At 55.3% G+C, this 15,610-nt stretch overlaps 1 protein-coding gene and 1 non-coding gene across 2 annotated transcripts in view; both read left to right on the forward strand.

Annotated features, from left to right (window-relative positions):
* SMARCC1 (SWI/SNF related BAF chromatin remodeling complex subunit C1) overlaps positions 1–15,610 on the forward strand; it is a 42,414-nt gene that overhangs the window by 19,840 nt on the left and 6,964 nt on the right. The window contains exons 2-23 of the mRNA XM_077267885.1: positions 1,662–1,781; positions 2,223–2,308; positions 2,835–2,916; positions 5,051–5,143; positions 5,223–5,292; positions 6,466–6,535; positions 8,326–8,401; positions 8,483–8,608; positions 8,726–8,841; positions 10,794–10,918; positions 11,400–11,459; positions 11,856–11,893; positions 12,016–12,134; positions 12,214–12,285; positions 12,390–12,503; positions 12,601–12,754; positions 12,836–12,949; positions 13,029–13,088; positions 13,218–13,476; positions 13,705–13,866; positions 14,937–14,998; positions 15,421–15,541. Of these exons, the coding sequence (XP_077124000.1) occupies positions 1,662–1,781; positions 2,223–2,308; positions 2,835–2,916; positions 5,051–5,143; positions 5,223–5,292; positions 6,466–6,535; positions 8,326–8,401; positions 8,483–8,608; positions 8,726–8,841; positions 10,794–10,918; positions 11,400–11,459; positions 11,856–11,893; positions 12,016–12,134; positions 12,214–12,285; positions 12,390–12,503; positions 12,601–12,754; positions 12,836–12,949; positions 13,029–13,088; positions 13,218–13,476; positions 13,705–13,866; positions 14,937–14,998; positions 15,421–15,541 (2,299 nt within the window). The remainder of the gene's footprint in view (positions 1–1,661; positions 1,782–2,222; positions 2,309–2,834; positions 2,917–5,050; positions 5,144–5,222; positions 5,293–6,465; positions 6,536–8,325; positions 8,402–8,482; positions 8,609–8,725; positions 8,842–10,793; positions 10,919–11,399; positions 11,460–11,855; positions 11,894–12,015; positions 12,135–12,213; positions 12,286–12,389; positions 12,504–12,600; positions 12,755–12,835; positions 12,950–13,028; positions 13,089–13,217; positions 13,477–13,704; positions 13,867–14,936; positions 14,999–15,420; positions 15,542–15,610) is intronic.
* LOC143783658 (small nucleolar RNA SNORA5) lies at positions 3,218–3,349 on the forward strand. The gene has a single exon (XR_013217334.1). It is a non-coding gene; the product is annotated as a small nucleolar RNA SNORA5 (small nucleolar RNA).

Here is a 15,610-nt window from a genome sequence, read left to right on the forward strand (position 1 = left end):
CACACACACACACACACACACAGACCTTGCAGATCGCTGTGAAAACAGCGCTACAAGGCAAAAGCAAGGTGAATAGTAGGTGAACACAGCGGTTGCTAAATTAGCCTTGGAAAAGCACAAAGAAGCAAATCGCTATCTCTAAACTGTCCCTCAGTCAGCAAACAGCGTCCTGTCACTAACTGAATTCACAGCAGAGTGATCGCAAAATGGCGCCAGCGAATTTTAAACTGCAGCATGACATCATTTCAGCAGCCAATCACAGCCATGCCAGTAGTTTCATGCCCTCCATGCTAAACAGGATGTGCCCACACTTGGAATCATTCTCATTGGCTGAATTTCTGCATTTTGAATCTGGGAACTTCCGATTCCGGTATCCGATACGCGGCAAGTATCGGAATCCCGGTATCGGAATTCCGATACCGCAAGTATCGGCCGATACCCGATACTTGCGGTATCGGAATGCTCAACACTAGTGATGAGGCATTTGTGGCAGCTGTGGGCTGCGTAGTCTGGTGGATGAGAAGCTGTGGGCTCTGTAGTCTGATGGATGAGTGGTTGGTAGCGGCGGTGGGCTGCGTAGTCTGATGGATGAAGGGCTGGTGGATGGTGGGCTGCGTAGTCTGATGGATGAGAAGCTGTGGGCTCTGTAGTCTGATGGATGAGTGGTTGGTAGCGGCGGTGGGCTGCATACTCTGATGGATGAGGGGCTGGTGGATGGTGGGCTGCGTAGTCTGATGGATGAGAAGCTGTGGGCTCTGTAGTCTGATGGATGAGTGGTTGGTAGCGGCGGTGGGCTGCATACTCTGATGGATGAGGGGCTGGTGGATGAGGGTCTGGTGGATGGTGGGCTGCGTAGTCTGGTGGTTGAGGGGCTGGTGGCGGCGGTGGGCTGTGTAGTCTGATGGATGAGGGGCTGGTGGATGGTGGGCTGCGTAGTCTGGTGGATGAGGGTCTGGTGGATGGTGGGCTGCGTAGTCTGGTGGTTGAGGGGCTGGTGGCGGCGGTGGGCTGCGTAGTCTGATGGATGAGGGGCTGGTGGCGATGGGCTACGTAGTCTGGTGGACGAGGGGCTGGTGTCAGGGTGGGCTGCGTAGTCTGATGGACGAGTGGCAGGGGGGTGGGCTGCGTATTCTGATGGATGAGGGGCTGGTGGCGGGGGTGGGCTGCGTAGTCTGGTGGATGAGGTGGTGGCTGTGGGCTGCGTAGTCTGATGAGCTGGTTGCGGCGGGCTGCGTAGTTTGGTGGGTGAGGGGCTGGTGGTGGCGGGGGTGGGCTGCGTAGTCTGGTGGATGAGGTGGTGGCTGTGGGCTGCGTAGTCTGATGAGCTGGTTGCGGCGGGCTGCGTAGTTTGGTGGGTGAGGGGCTGGTGGATGGTGGGCTGAGTAGTATGGTGGGCGGTGTAGTCTGGTGGTTGAGGGGCTGGTGGTGGATGGTGGGCTGCGTAGTCTGGTGGATGGTGGGCTGCGTAGTCTGGTGGTTGAGGGGCTGGTGGTGGCGGTGGGCTACGTAGTCTGGTGGACGGGGGGTGGGCTGCGTAGTCTGGACGAGGGTCTGGTGATGGCAGTGGGCTGCGTAGTCTGGTGGATGAGGGGCTGCTGGTGGCGGAGGGTTGCGTAGTCTTTCATGTAGGCTGCTGTTAACCCTTTGTTTTCCGCCCCCAGTACGTGCAGGCTGACTCTCCAACAAATAAAGCCCTGGCCGTTCTCGTCTCTCAGCTCCTCCAGTTCCAGGAAGATGCATTTGGACGACACGTTACCAACCCGGCCTTCACCAAACTGCCTGTAAGTGTCCGGTGTGTCTTGGGGGTCATATTGTGCGGGAGACCCCAGTCCTCCCTAAGCCTCACGTGTCAAAAATCCATGGCGGACCCAGAGTGGTGGGCTCACAGCTGGGCTCCCCAGAGTGGTGGGCTCACAGCTGGGCTCCCCAGAGTGGTGGGCTCACAGCTGGGCTCCCCAGAGTGGTGGGCTCACAGCTGGGCTCCCCAGAGTGGTGGGCTCCCCAGAGTGGTGGGCTCCCCAGAGTGGTGGGCTCCCCAGAGTGGTGGGCTCCCCAGAGTGGTGGGCTCCCCAGAGTGGTGGGCTCCCCAGAGTGGTGGGCTCACAGCTGGGCTCCCCAGAGTGGTGGGCTCACAGCTGGTTTCGGACAGTGGGTCACCCAGTGTTTGGCTTTGAGGGTCTCCTGTGCTTTATCTTTGTAATTCTGTGTTGTGCATTTTGCAGATTAAATGCTTCTTGGATTTTAAAGCCGGCGGTGCCCTGTGTCACATATTGGGGGCTGCATACAAGCACCGAAGCGACCAAGGAGGGTAAGAGCTAAAAACCCATCATACAAAGGTTGTGTCTCTCGTCGTAACCTCTCATCCATCCTGTCCCTATAATGCCCCAGTCCTGTGTGAACTGAGTATATACCGTGGATTTCTACTAGTGGGAATATCCCTTCTAAAGGGGTTAAAAGATGGGTCATCCGGCATCCAGTGCCCCCGATCACCTGTTTGTAAGACCCCTGGTGGCCAGAAGTGGACGTGTATAGAGCTGGGGAGCACAGCTCCGTGCCGGAGTGGTGGCCGTTCTCGGTATTACAGCTCTGCTCATATTGAAGTGCATGGGATCTGCGCTGCAGTACTGAGAACGGCCACAGCACGGTGAGCGGCGCTGCACTGTCTGAGCTCTGTTCACTGTTTACAGCTCCCACGTTGGCAGAGATAAACATCTGGTGGGCGAGGTGTCGGGCCCCCATCCATCTGACATTGGTGACACAAGTCCCTGGTAGCCCCTGCTCATACGTCATGCTCCGGGCGGGTTTCAGTGATCTCTGATTTGTTTTTCCCCCAGGAGGAGGTTCGATTTGCAGAATCCATCGCGGATGGATCGCAACGTGGAGATGTTCATGGCTATCGAGAAGACTCTGATGCAGGTGGGGCTGCGATTCTGTCACTTGGTCACAGTCATTGACATGTCATCCATGTGAGTCCAAGAGGGTTCCTCACTGAGGGTCTGTAGCTGGAGATCCCACCAATCACTAGGACATTAATGTGCGTGCTGCAATGTGAGGGTGCAGCGTCGCCGCTCACAGGAGCCCCCCTGCCGTGGCATACAGTAGGGGGTCTCGGAGAACGCCCCCTTTGGTACAGAGCGCCACCGTCAGCTGTATGTTAATTGATCTGTGATACCTTGCACCCCTCCGCTGACTGCTCCTCCTTCACAGGGTTAATATACGCAGCTTGGTCAAATTCAGGACCACCGGTGCAGTGGTGACTCCTGGCCAATGGGCTGCCACAGGATCTTGTAGCTCAGGAGCCCCCGTCCTCTCCAGTGGAACGTGGGGGCACATTGTGCTGCAGACACTTGATGACCTCACACATCGAGGCTTCATATACACCCGGACACAGATTTAACCACCCATCAGCGCAGTTAATAATAATAATTATAATAATAATCTTTATTTATATAGCGCCAACATATTCCGCAGCGCTTTACAGTTTAACAGTTTCAAACACAACAGTCATAGGTAACAACGTTAACAATACAGTAATAAAGCAAAATAAGCCGACCCTGCTTGTGAGAGCTTACAATCTACAATGAGGTGGGGAGATACAAAGTACAGGTGTGTATTTACACTGATGTATCTACAATGATGGTCCAGCCATCTTCAGGGGGTGGGGGGTAGATGAGATAGTGAATGGGCTACACACACACACAAACATAAAATGAGTTTGATTAGTGAAGGTGATAGGCCGCTCTGAACAAATGTGTTTTGAGCGAGCGCCTAAAGCTATGCAAGTTGTGGCTGGTCCTAATGTCTTGGGGTAGAGCATTCCAGAGGATTGGTGCAGCACGGGAGAAGTCTTGGAGTCGGGAGTGGGAGGTACGGATTAGTGCAGAGGTTAGTCGAAAGTCATTTGCAGAGCGCAGAGGTCGGTTAGGCCGATAGACAGAAATGAGGGAGGAGATGTAAGGGGGTGCCGCACTGTGGAGAGCTTTGTGGGTGAGAACAAGTACTTTGAATTGTATTGTATTGCAGTTGTGGAGTCTGGGGATCTGAAGACCCTCGTGAAGACCCCCGTGACTCTTAGGACCACTTCTGTGACACTCAGTCCATGGCTGGTGTCGATAGGAGAACCTGATTTTGCTATACAGTAATAGTGCAAGCAATCAGACGATCACAGAGCCAGGGCCCCTCGGGGGCTACAGAATAAAGTAAAAAAAAAAGTTTAAAAAAAAACATAGAAGTTTGAATTGCCTCCATTTCCACCCATTAAAGTTTAAAAAATTAAAAAATACACGTCGTATCTCCATGTCGGTAAGAGTCCAATCAATCAGTAACCGGCTTAACGAGGAAATAATGCCGTAAGAGGCGCTGAGAACATTGTATGGAGCCAGAGAGACATCAGTGTAAACCTTGTGTCAGGGCACAAAAAAAAACAGGTCCTGGCCCAGCCCGCGACCAACAACGAAAAACGTCAGGAGTCCTGGAAAATGGCGACACAAGCGGAAATGGATTTATTTATACTTTAACATATTTCTGAATATTTTTTTTTCACCATCTAAATGGAGAAAACTACATGTTTGGTGTCTTAATCGTACCGACCGGGAGAATCATCGCTGCAGAACCATCACAATATAGTGAACGCTGTGAATAAAAAATCACTTGTACATTTGATGCTTTTTTCACTGGTGCATTTGAGAAATGTTGCTCCTGCTTTCCGATGCATCACATTATAAAGTGAATGGTGTCATGGAAAAGAACAACTTGTGCTGCAAAAAAAAAAAAAGGGAATCGTCCTATCGTGTCCCCCGGTGGTCTGACTGTGCGGCGGGAGCCACGGCCGGTGCAGCAGGAGCCACGGCTTACAGGACTAGTCCTTTCCCCCCGGTCTGAGTGTGATTGTCCAGAACTGACCTGGGCTCCCCCTCACCGGCTGGGGGTCTGCACGATCAGTGACCGCCTCCTCTCGGGTCCCATTAGTGCCGGATTATTGGACGCCTCCGTTCTGGAGACTTCATTTCTTTATCTGCTCTTTACCTTCTTGCGTTTTGCTTCCCTGTAGAACAACTGTCTGACCCGACCGACCGTCTACCTCGTCCCCGAAATAGAGCTGAAGCTCGGCAATAAACTGAAAGACATCGTGAAGCGCCATCAGGTGAGCTGTGGGGGCAGCAAGCCGGGGACCCCCGCTGTATTCGTGGCACACGGGCTCATCATGGGTCCTTGTGTTCTAGGGTACAATCACAGAAGAGAAGACGAAAGCCTCGCACCATGTACACCCCGTTCCTACCTCACTGGACGACGGTAAGAAAGACCCTCCGCCCCTGCGGGTGCAGAGATCATATGGGGTCCCTGGGGGAGGGGAGGCCGATTACAGGAACTCTGTGTGCCTTGGGGAGAGGGGGGCCCCCTTGTGTTTGCCATGGGGAGTGATGGGCCCCCGTGTGTTTGCCATGGGGAGTGATGGGGCCCCCGTGTGTGCCATGAGGAGTGATGGGGCCCCCGTGTGTGCCATGGGGAGTGATGGGGCCCCCGTGTGTGCCATGGGGAGTGATGGGGCCCCCGTGTGTGCCATGGGGAGTGATGGGGCCCCCGCGTGTGCCATGGGGAGTGATGGGGCCCCCGCGTGTGCCATGGGGAGTGATGGGGCCCCCGCGTGTGCCATGGGGAGTGATGGGGCCCCCGCGTGTGCCATGGGGAGTGATGGGGCCCCCGCGTGTGCCATGGGGAGTGATGGGGCCCCCGCGTGTGCCATGGGGAGTGATGGGGCCCCCGCGTGTGCCATGGGGAGTGATGGGGCCCCCGCGTGTGCCATGGGGAGTGATGGGGCCCCCGCGTGTGCCATGGGGAGTGATGGGGCCCCCGCGTGTGCCATGGGGAGTGATGGGGCCCCCGCGTGTGCCATGGGGAGTGATGGGGCCCCCGCGTGTGCCATGGGGAGTGATGGGGCCCCCGCGTGTGCCATGGGGAGTGATGGGGCCCCCGCGTGTGCCATGGGGAGTGATGGGGCCCCCGCGTGTGCCATGGGGAGTGATGGGGCCCCCGCGTGTGCCATGGGGAGTGATGGGGCCCCCGCGTGTGCCATGGGGAGTGATGGGGCCCCCGCGTGTGCCATGGGGAGTGATGGGGCCCCCGCGTGTGCCATGGGGAGTGATGGGGCCCCCGCGTGTGCCATGGGGAGTGATGGGGCCCCCGCGTGTGCCATGGGGAGTGATGGGGCCCCCGCGTGTGCCATGGGGAGTGATGGGGCCTCCTGTGTGTGCCATGGGGAGTGATGGGGCCTCCTGTGTGTGCCAAGTACTGAAAGCAGTGTGAAAACCACCTCCTACAACAACTTGCCTTACAGTCCGACCAATCTGAGGAGGACCGAGGTCTTTACATGTTAGGACGGAGGGGCCGCTGGGCTATTTGGGTATTTTCTGCCACAATCTTATATAACCACTGTTTATATATATATTTTTTTTTCTTTTTTCCCAGAGGAGTGGCTGAGACCCCTTGTGAAGAAAGATAAACAAGTTCTTGTGCATTGGGGTTATCACCCAGACAGGTGAGGGGGCCGTAAAACAATGGGTTGCGTCGTCCCCTTCCCCCGCACGGCATTGTCGTCACCTTTCACACTCTGCATGCTCTCATTTCCCCCCCCCCCCCCCCCCCCCACACACACACACACACACACACACACACACACACACACACACACACACACACACACACACACACACACGCACCTCTCCACGCACGCTCTCACACGCACCTCTCCACGCACGCTCTCACACTCACCTCTCCACGCACGCTCTCACACTCACCTCTCCACGCACGCTCTCACACTCACCTCTCCACGCACGCTCTCACTCACCTCTCCACGCACGCTCTCACTCACCTCTCCACGCACGCTCTCACTCACCTCTCCACGCACGCTCACACTCACCTCTCCACGCACGCTCTCACACGCACCTCTCCACGCACGCTCTCACACGCACCTCTCCACGCACGCTCTCACACGCACCTCTCCACGCACGCTCACACACCTCTCCACGCACGCTCTCACGCACCTCTCCTCGCTCTCACGCACCTCTCCTCGCTCTCACTCACCTCTCCTCGCTCTCACGCACCTCTCCTCGCGCTCTCACGCACCTCTCCTCGCGCTCTCACGCACCTCTCCTCGCGCGCTCACACGCACCTCTCCGCGCACACACACCTCTCCGCGCACACACACCTCTCCGCGCACACACACCTCTCCGCGCACACACACCTCTCCGCGCACACACACGCACCTCTCCGCGCACACACACGCACCTCTCCGCGCACACACACGCACCTCTCCGCGCACACACACGCACCTCTCCGCGCACACACACGCACCTCTCCGCGCACACACACGCACCTCTCCGCGCACACACACGCACCTCTCCGCGCACACACACGCACCTCTCCGCGCACACACACGCACCTCTCCGCGCACACACACGCACCTCTCCGCGCACACACACGCACCTCTCCGCGCACACGCACCTCTCCGCGCACACGCACCTCTCCGCGCACACGCACCTCTCCGCGCACACGCACCTCTCCGCGCACACGCACCTCTCCGCGCACACGCACCTCTCCGCGCACACACGCACCTCTCCGCACACACCTCTCCACGCACGCTCTCACTCACCTCTCCGCGCGCGCGCTCACACGCACCTCTCCGCGCGCGCGCTCACACGCACCTCTCCGCGCGCGCGCTCACACGCACCTCTCCGCGCGCGCTCACACGCACCTCTCCGCGCGCGCGCTCACACGCACCTCTCCGCGCGCGCGCTCACACGCACCTCTCCGCGCGCGCGCTCACACGCACCCCTCCTCACACACACACACACCTCCCTACACACACCTCCCTACACACACCTCCCTACACACACCTCCCTACACACACCTCCCTACACACACCTCCCTACACACACCTCCCTACACACACCTCCCTACACACACCTCCCTACACACACCTCCCTACACACACCTCCCTACACACACCTCCCTACACACACCTCCCTACACACACCTCCCTACACACACCTCCCTACACACACCTCCCTACACACACCTCCCTACACACACCTCCCTACACACACCTCCCTACACACACCTCCCTACACACACCCACCTACACACACCCACCCCTCCTCGCGCTCTCACACACCCCTCCTCGCGCTCACACCCCTCCTCGCGCGCTCACACACCCCTCCTCACGCACTCTCTCTCACGCACACCCCTCCTCACGCACTCTCTCTCACGCACACCCCTCCTCACGCACTCTCTCGTTGCCGCTGCTGACTCCATGTTTGTGTCTCCCAGCTACGATTCCTGGATTCCTGTCTCAGACCTGGATGTGGATATTGAGGATCCGCCAATTGCTGAGAAGCCTTGGAAAGTGAGTGACTCGGGGCGATCATGTGTCTGGATCAGAGGGCGCTCGCTTGTCCGCTAATCTGTAGACTTTCTGTCCTTCCAGGTTCATGCAAAATGGCTGCTGGACACGGACGTGTTTAACGAGTGGATGAACGAGGAGGACTACGAGGTTGACGAGAATAAGAAGGTGACCAGCTTCCGGCAGAGGATCTCCCTAAAGAGCGATGAGGTGCGGAGTGACCAGATCCACGTGATCAGTGTGATCGCCTGACGCCGCCATCATGTGTGAATATCGTGTGGCCGCCAGCTGCTCGTACGCTTATACACTGCATCTTTAATGCTTCAGGCCGTGCGGAGCCCCGAGAGGAAAGACCGGAAGTCTGCGGGTGCCGCCAAGAAGAGGAAGCGCTCGCCGTCCCCGCAGACGCCATCAGAATCCCGCAAGAAGCCAGGAAAGAAGGGGTAAGGTGACAGCGCCAGACCCGCAGACATGTACTACTACTCCCACTCACACAGCAGGGAGTTGTCCTGAGCTGGATTATTGCAGTTCATGTCCCACCGGTGACCTGCGTCACATGACAACCGGAGGTCTCATTGAGTCCTAAAGGTTGTCAATGCTGGATTGCTATGAGCGCCACCCTGTGGTCGGCGCTCATAACATCTCAGCAATTCTGCTATATAGAGGCGATATAAACATCGCCTCTATGTGTAGCAGAGCCGATCCAGTGGTGCCAGCTTCTAGTCTCCTATGGAGGCCATTGAAGCATGGCAAAGGTTAAAAAAAAAAAAAAAATGCTTTTAACCCCTTTCTGACCTCGGATGGGATAGTACGTCCGAGGTCAGTACCCCCGCTTAGAGGTGGGCTCTGGTGGTGAGCCCGCATCAAAGCCGGGACATGTCAGCTGTTTTGTACGGCTGACATGTGCCCGCAATAGCAGCGGGTGAAATCGCGATCCACCCGCCGCTATTCGCTAGTTAAATGCCGCTGTCAAATGCGGACAGCGGCATTTAACTAGCACTTCCGGCCATCCGCAATGCGTCGGCATGACAACCAGAGGTCTCCTTGAGACCTCTATGGTTGTTGATGCCAGATTGCTGTGAGCGCCATCCTGTGGTCGGCAGTCATAGCAAGCCTGTAATTCAGCTGCATAGAGGCGATCGCGCTATGGTAGCTTCTAGCCTCCCATGGAGACTATTGAAGCATAGCAAAAGTTAAAAAAAAAAAAAAAAAAAGTTTTAAAAAATATGAAAAAAAATGTTTAAATCGCCCTCCTTTCGCCCCGTTCAAAATAAACCAATAAAAAAAAAAATTAAATTGACATATTTGGTACCGCCGCGTTCAGAATCGCCCGATCTATCAATAAAAACAAAGCATTAACCTGATCGCTAAACGGCGTAGCGAGAAAAAAATTTGAATCTCCAGAATTAAGTTTTTTTTGGTCGCTGCAACAGTGCATTAAAATGTAATAACAGACGATCAAAAGATCGTATCTGCACAAAGATGCTATCATTAAAAACGCCAGCTCGGCACGCAAAAAATAAGCCCTCACCCGACCCCAGATCACGAAAAATGGAGACACTACGGGTATCGGAAAATGGCGCAATTTTTTATTTTTTTTTCACCACTTAGATAAAAAATAACCTAAGCATGTTTGGTATCTATGAACTCGTAATGACCTGGAGAATCATAATGGCAGGTCAGTTTTACCATTTAGTGAACCTAGCAAAAAAACAAACAAAAAACAAGTGTGGGATTGCACTTTTTTTTTTACAATTTCACCGCACTTGGAATTTTTTCCTGTTTTCTAGTATATGACATGCTAAAACCAATGATGTCGTTCAAAACTACAACTTGTCCCGCAAAAAACAAGCCCTCACATGGCCATATTGAGGGAAAAATAACAAAGTTATGGCTCTGGGAAGGAGGGGAGCGAAAAATGAAAACGCAAAACCGAAAAAAGCTCCGGTCATGACGGGGTTAATATTAATGAGGGTATCTGGCTGAAGAGGTTGAACAAGGAAATGACATCACAATTTTTTTTTTTTTATACCCCTTTATTTATCTCTATGGATTTAGAAAAACGTGCGTATTTTCTGCTGCATTTTTCTGCCAAGAGATGCAGAAACCTTGCAGAAATTTCTGCAAGCAAATCCGCCTCGTGCGCACACAGCCTTACCATCGTGAGGAGCTGAAGAGCAGAGTGCTGACACCAAACACCGAGACCTCATTACATTCGGGGCCTAATAAGGTGTCACTAAAAGGGACACCATGGAGGTGCAGATCTGTCACTGGCGACTCCGGCCGTGTGCTCGTTACACGGATCGTCACCTACAATGTCTTCCCATCCGTGACGAAACTGAAGGGAGAAAATGGGAAAAAAAAACCCTGATCGTAAATTCTGCTTTATCTCTAGCCAAGGAGGACTGTACAGCAAGCGGAGATGGCAAAAGGAAGAGGACGAGCAGGAGGATCTGACTAAAGACATGGAGGACCCCACACCCGTCCCCAACATGGAGGAGGTCATCCTCCCCAAAAATGGTGAGTTTACATCCCTTCTAGTTAATGTGGCTGCTGACTGGTGCTGCCGCCTGGGCCCTAAACCCTCTCTCCATCCGCTGACTGGTGCTGCCGCCGGGGCCCTGCCCTTCCTGCTGCCTGGCGCTGCCGCCGGGGCCCTGTCCTTCCAGCTGCCTGTTGCTGCCGCCGCGGCCCCGCCCTTCCTGCTGACTGGCGCTGCCGCCGGGGCCCTGCCCTTCCTACTGACTGGCGCTGACGCCTGGGCCATAAACCCTCCCCCCCGTCCGCTGACTGGCGCTGCCGCCGGGGCCCTACCCTACCTGCTGACTGGTGCTGCCGCCGGGGCCCTGCCCTTTCTGCTGACTGGCGCTGCCACCGGGGCCCTGCCCTTCCTGCTGACTGGTGCTGCCGTGGCGGCCCTGCCCTTCCTGCTGACTGGCGCTGCCGCCGGGCCCCCCTGCTAACTGGTGCCTCATTTTTTTATTTTTTTTTATCTGTCTAGTAAATCCAAAGAAGGACAGTGAGCACACGCCGGTCAAGGGAGGAGTAGTGGCTGACTTGGGTAAGTCTCCGGCACAGCATCACGCCATGGCCTGATGGTTATTCTCCAGTTCTCCGTCATTCGGTGCAGAGTTCTGACGTTTCCTCACATGGTGCAGCGCCACCTGGTGTTCAGTGTACTGCAATGTTCACGTCTATTGGATGGTGGTCACATTTGCTCGGACATCTCCGCACTGCCCCGTCTCTGTATAATAGCTCTCTAGTATTATAGCTTTCTGCCTGCTTGTCAGGAGAGGAGCAGAGATCCTGCAGATTACCTGTGGAGTCCTCTTCCCCCTCTGGCAGCTGACAGTCCCTTCCTCTGACTCTTCAGAGCCATCCACAGCAGCTCGGCTCAGTCTCTGCACTATGATCTATTCTCTGCACAGTTGGGTTAATGACTATTTATTTTTGGCAGATGAGCAGGAGGAGGAAGCGGTGGCTGCAAGTGGCAAGGTGAGTGGACATCACCTATAGGCCGTGGTCCTGTCTCGTGATCCAAGGTGTGACTGGATCATCTAATCACGGTTCTGGTTCTGGATCCCAGTGATTTAGGTTCCTTTTTTTTTTGCTTTTAGGAAGATGATGATCCCAGTCGAGACCAGAGCCGGATGATGGATAACGGGGAAGACAACGTGACGGAGCAGACGAACCACATCATCATTCCCAGCTACGCCGCGTGGTTCGACTACAACAGGTGAGGATCGGGGCGACACAAGGAGCCGTCGTGTTTAACCCCTCGTGCTCTGAGGTAACGAGCATCTCCTCTCTTCCAGTATTCATGTCATCGAGCGCCGGGCTCTTCCAGAGTTCTTCAATGGGAAAAATAAATCCAAGACCCCAGAAATGTAAGTGTCAGAGGGCCCGGAGGTAAAGACGGCTGCAATGATCCGGTATCGGGCACAGAGTAGATGTGTGAGACTGACATGGATTTTGGCTTCTCTTTCCATAGATACCTGGCGTACCGCAATTTCATCATCGACACATACAGACTGAACCCTCAGGAGTATCTGACCAGCACCGCGTGTCGGAGGAACCTGACCGGAGATGTCTGTGCCGTAATGAGGTGAGACGTGGCTCCTGTGGGACGTGAACAGTAGTTTGGATTAAAGTGGTGGTGTAGAACTACAACTCCCAGAATCACTTGTCTCTTCCCTCTGCAGGGTGCATGCCTTCCTGGAGCAGTGGGGGCTGGTGAATTACCAGGTGGATGCAGATTCCCGGCCTATGGCCATGGGACCACCCCCGACACCCCATTTTAATGTGCTGGCAGATACCCCGTCTGGTCTGGTGCCTCTCCACATGAGGACCCCGCAGGTATGGTGCACTGTCCTCGAACCACCATGGTCAGGGGTGACCGTCGGGGCGCAGTGATGATTTCATGTCTCGTACCTCCAGGTGCCGTCTGCTCAGCAAATGTTAAACTTCCCAGAGAAAAACAAAGACAAGCCGAGCGACCTGCAGAACTTCGGCCTCAGAACGGACGTTTACTCCAAGAAGACGCTGGCAAAGGTCGGACCGGGGGGTTTGGGCCGTGGTAGGAACTTGTGGCTGTAATAATGGCAACTCATGAGGCTTCTTTACTTCACAGAGCAAATCTGCCAGCGCTGGGAGGGAGTGGACGGAGCAGGAGACTCTGCTTCTCTTAGAGGTGAGTGGCGCCCGCGTCTGGGGCTCGAGGCCGCCCGCGTCTGGGGCTCGAGGCCGCCCGCGTCTGGGCTTGTGTGCACAGAATCCAGACACGTTGGGGCTGACACTCGTTTCTGTCATGTTTTCTCAGGCTCTGGAAATGTACAAAGATGACTGGAACAAGGTGTCGGAGCACGTGGGAAGCCGCACTCAGGACGAATGCATCCTTCACTTCCTCAGACTCCCCATTGAGGACCCTTACCTCGAGAACTCGGATGCTTCCCTCGGACCTCTGGCCTATCAGCCGGTACCTTTCAGTCAGTCTGGCAACCCAGTTATGAGCACGGTTGCCTTCCTGGCCTCGGTGGTGGACCCCAGAGTCGCCGCCGCAGCTGCCAAAGCCGCCTTAGGTAATTATTGCTGCAGACTCTGTGTCGTTATGGGTTAGAAAACAAGTGTAGAACATTAAGCCCTTTCTGAGATATCTGCTTGCTGTCAGTGAATTGATTATTGGCTGTTGGGTTCTGACACACTGTAATGACCCATGCATCGGTGATACAATGGGGCAGGACATAATTCAATGATCCGGATGCTTTTACAACCCTGTTTTCATCACTATTTCCATGTTCTCATCTCAGAGGAGTTCTCCCGGGTGCGTGAAGAGGTTCCCCTGGAGCTGGTGGAGGCGCACATCAAGAAGGTTCAAGAAGCGGCCAAGGCCCTAGGTAAAGTGGATCCCACCTATGGGCTGGAGAGCAGCTGTATAGCAGGAACCGGCCCAGACGACCCAGAGAAACCCAGTGAGTTCAGACACCTGCACCGAGTACTGATCCATAGACGTAGAGGGGTCGGCCGGCACCACTCACTGTCACATCAGGAGGTGATCGGCACTGACCACGTCACACCCTTGCCATTGTGGAAGTGAGCATGGCCAGAAAACCCGACTAAATAGCATAAAGTGCTGCCCTGTGGCTGCTGTCTGTTAGTGCATCCCTAGATCCTGCTGTAGACCACTAGATCCTGCTATAGTTAAGTATTCACTTTAGGATCATTTCCGTAATTTCATATTACTGCTTTACTTGCTACTCGTTGGCTCCAGTCTGTTGCACCTCTGCAGTCTGAGATCGTGCATGCGCCGGCTCCAGTCTGTTGCACCTCTGCAGTCTGAGATCGTGCACGCGCCGGCTTCAGTCTGTTGCACCTCTGCAGTCTGAGATCGTGCACGCGCCGGCTTCAGTCTGTTGCACCTCTGCAGTCTGAGATCGTGCACGCGCGGGCTCCAGTCTGTTGCACCTCTGCAGTCTGAGATTGTGCACGCGCCGGCTCCAGTCTGTTGCACCTCTGCAGTCTGAGATCGTGCACGCGCCGGCTCCAGTCTGTTGCACCTCTGCAGTCTGAGATCGTGCACGCGCCGGCTCCAGTCTGTTGCACCTCTGCAGTCTGAGAGCGTGCACGCGCCGGCTCCAGTCTGTTGCACCTCTGCAGTCTGAGAGCGTGCACGCGCCGGCTCCAGTCTGTTGCACCTCTGCAGTCTGAGATCGTGCACGCGCCGGCTTCAGTCTGTTGCACCTCTGCAGTCTGAGATCGTGCACGCGCCGGCTTCAGTCTGTTGCACCTCTGCAGTCTGAGATCGTGCACGCGCCGGCTCCAGTCTGTTGCACCTCTGCAGTCTGAGAGCGTGCACGCGCCGGCTCCAGTCTGTTGCACCTCTGCAGTCTGAGAGCGTGCACGCGCCAGCTCCAGTCTGTTGCACCTCTGCAGTCTGAGAGCGTGCATATGGCGGTTCCAGAGATGAATATGCACACTCTGTAAAGACCGGGGACATTCACTTATGGGGCCTTTTATTAACCCAAAATAACTTTCTCCAAAGGTGAAACTACAGAGGAAGAGAAGATGGAAACTGAGACCCCCGAAGCCCCTCAGACAGAGAAGGTGAGTGGTCCTCTCCGAATAACATGCTGGTGATTGCAATTATTGATTTAGGGGGGTTCTGGGCTTGTAAGATGGCGGCTCCGTCACCTGTACTATCAATATTAGATCAGTGGGGGTCTGACACCCATCGATCAGCTATTCAGTGTCGGCTGGATGTTTCCACAACTGCTAACCATCTGGCCAACACCTAGAGCAGCTGATGGATCAGTGGGGGTCCTCTGGATCGGTCCTCATTATTAACAGTAGGGGGTCTACTCCTGTCCTGGATCTGTCCATCGCCTCCTGATTCACTTTCCTCTTGCTCCCTTTCTTCCCACCTGATGAGTGGCACTTGGTATGAGATGGTCGTAACCAGATGCAAGCTATGGGGGGCTTATTAGTACTGAACCCTTACAGCATCTGAGGTCTTTGAATTATTTCAGAGCGAAGTTAAGAGCGAGAAGGATAGTGAAACGGAGTCGTGCGAGAAGCCGGAGTCATCGGCAGAGAAGAAACCGGAGGAAGAGGAGGAGAGCGAGGCTGCTCCAGAGGAGAAGATGACCGGTGAGGCGCAGCCTGCTCGTGGGCTCGGGCCGGGGAGGGCGTCTAGTGGGCTCGGGCCAAGAAGGGCGT

Source organism: Ranitomeya variabilis, chromosome 6 (genome assembly GCF_051348905.1).
Source record: "Ranitomeya variabilis isolate aRanVar5 chromosome 6, aRanVar5.hap1, whole genome shotgun sequence".
Lineage (NCBI taxonomy): Eukaryota > Metazoa > Chordata > Amphibia > Anura > Dendrobatidae > Ranitomeya > Ranitomeya variabilis.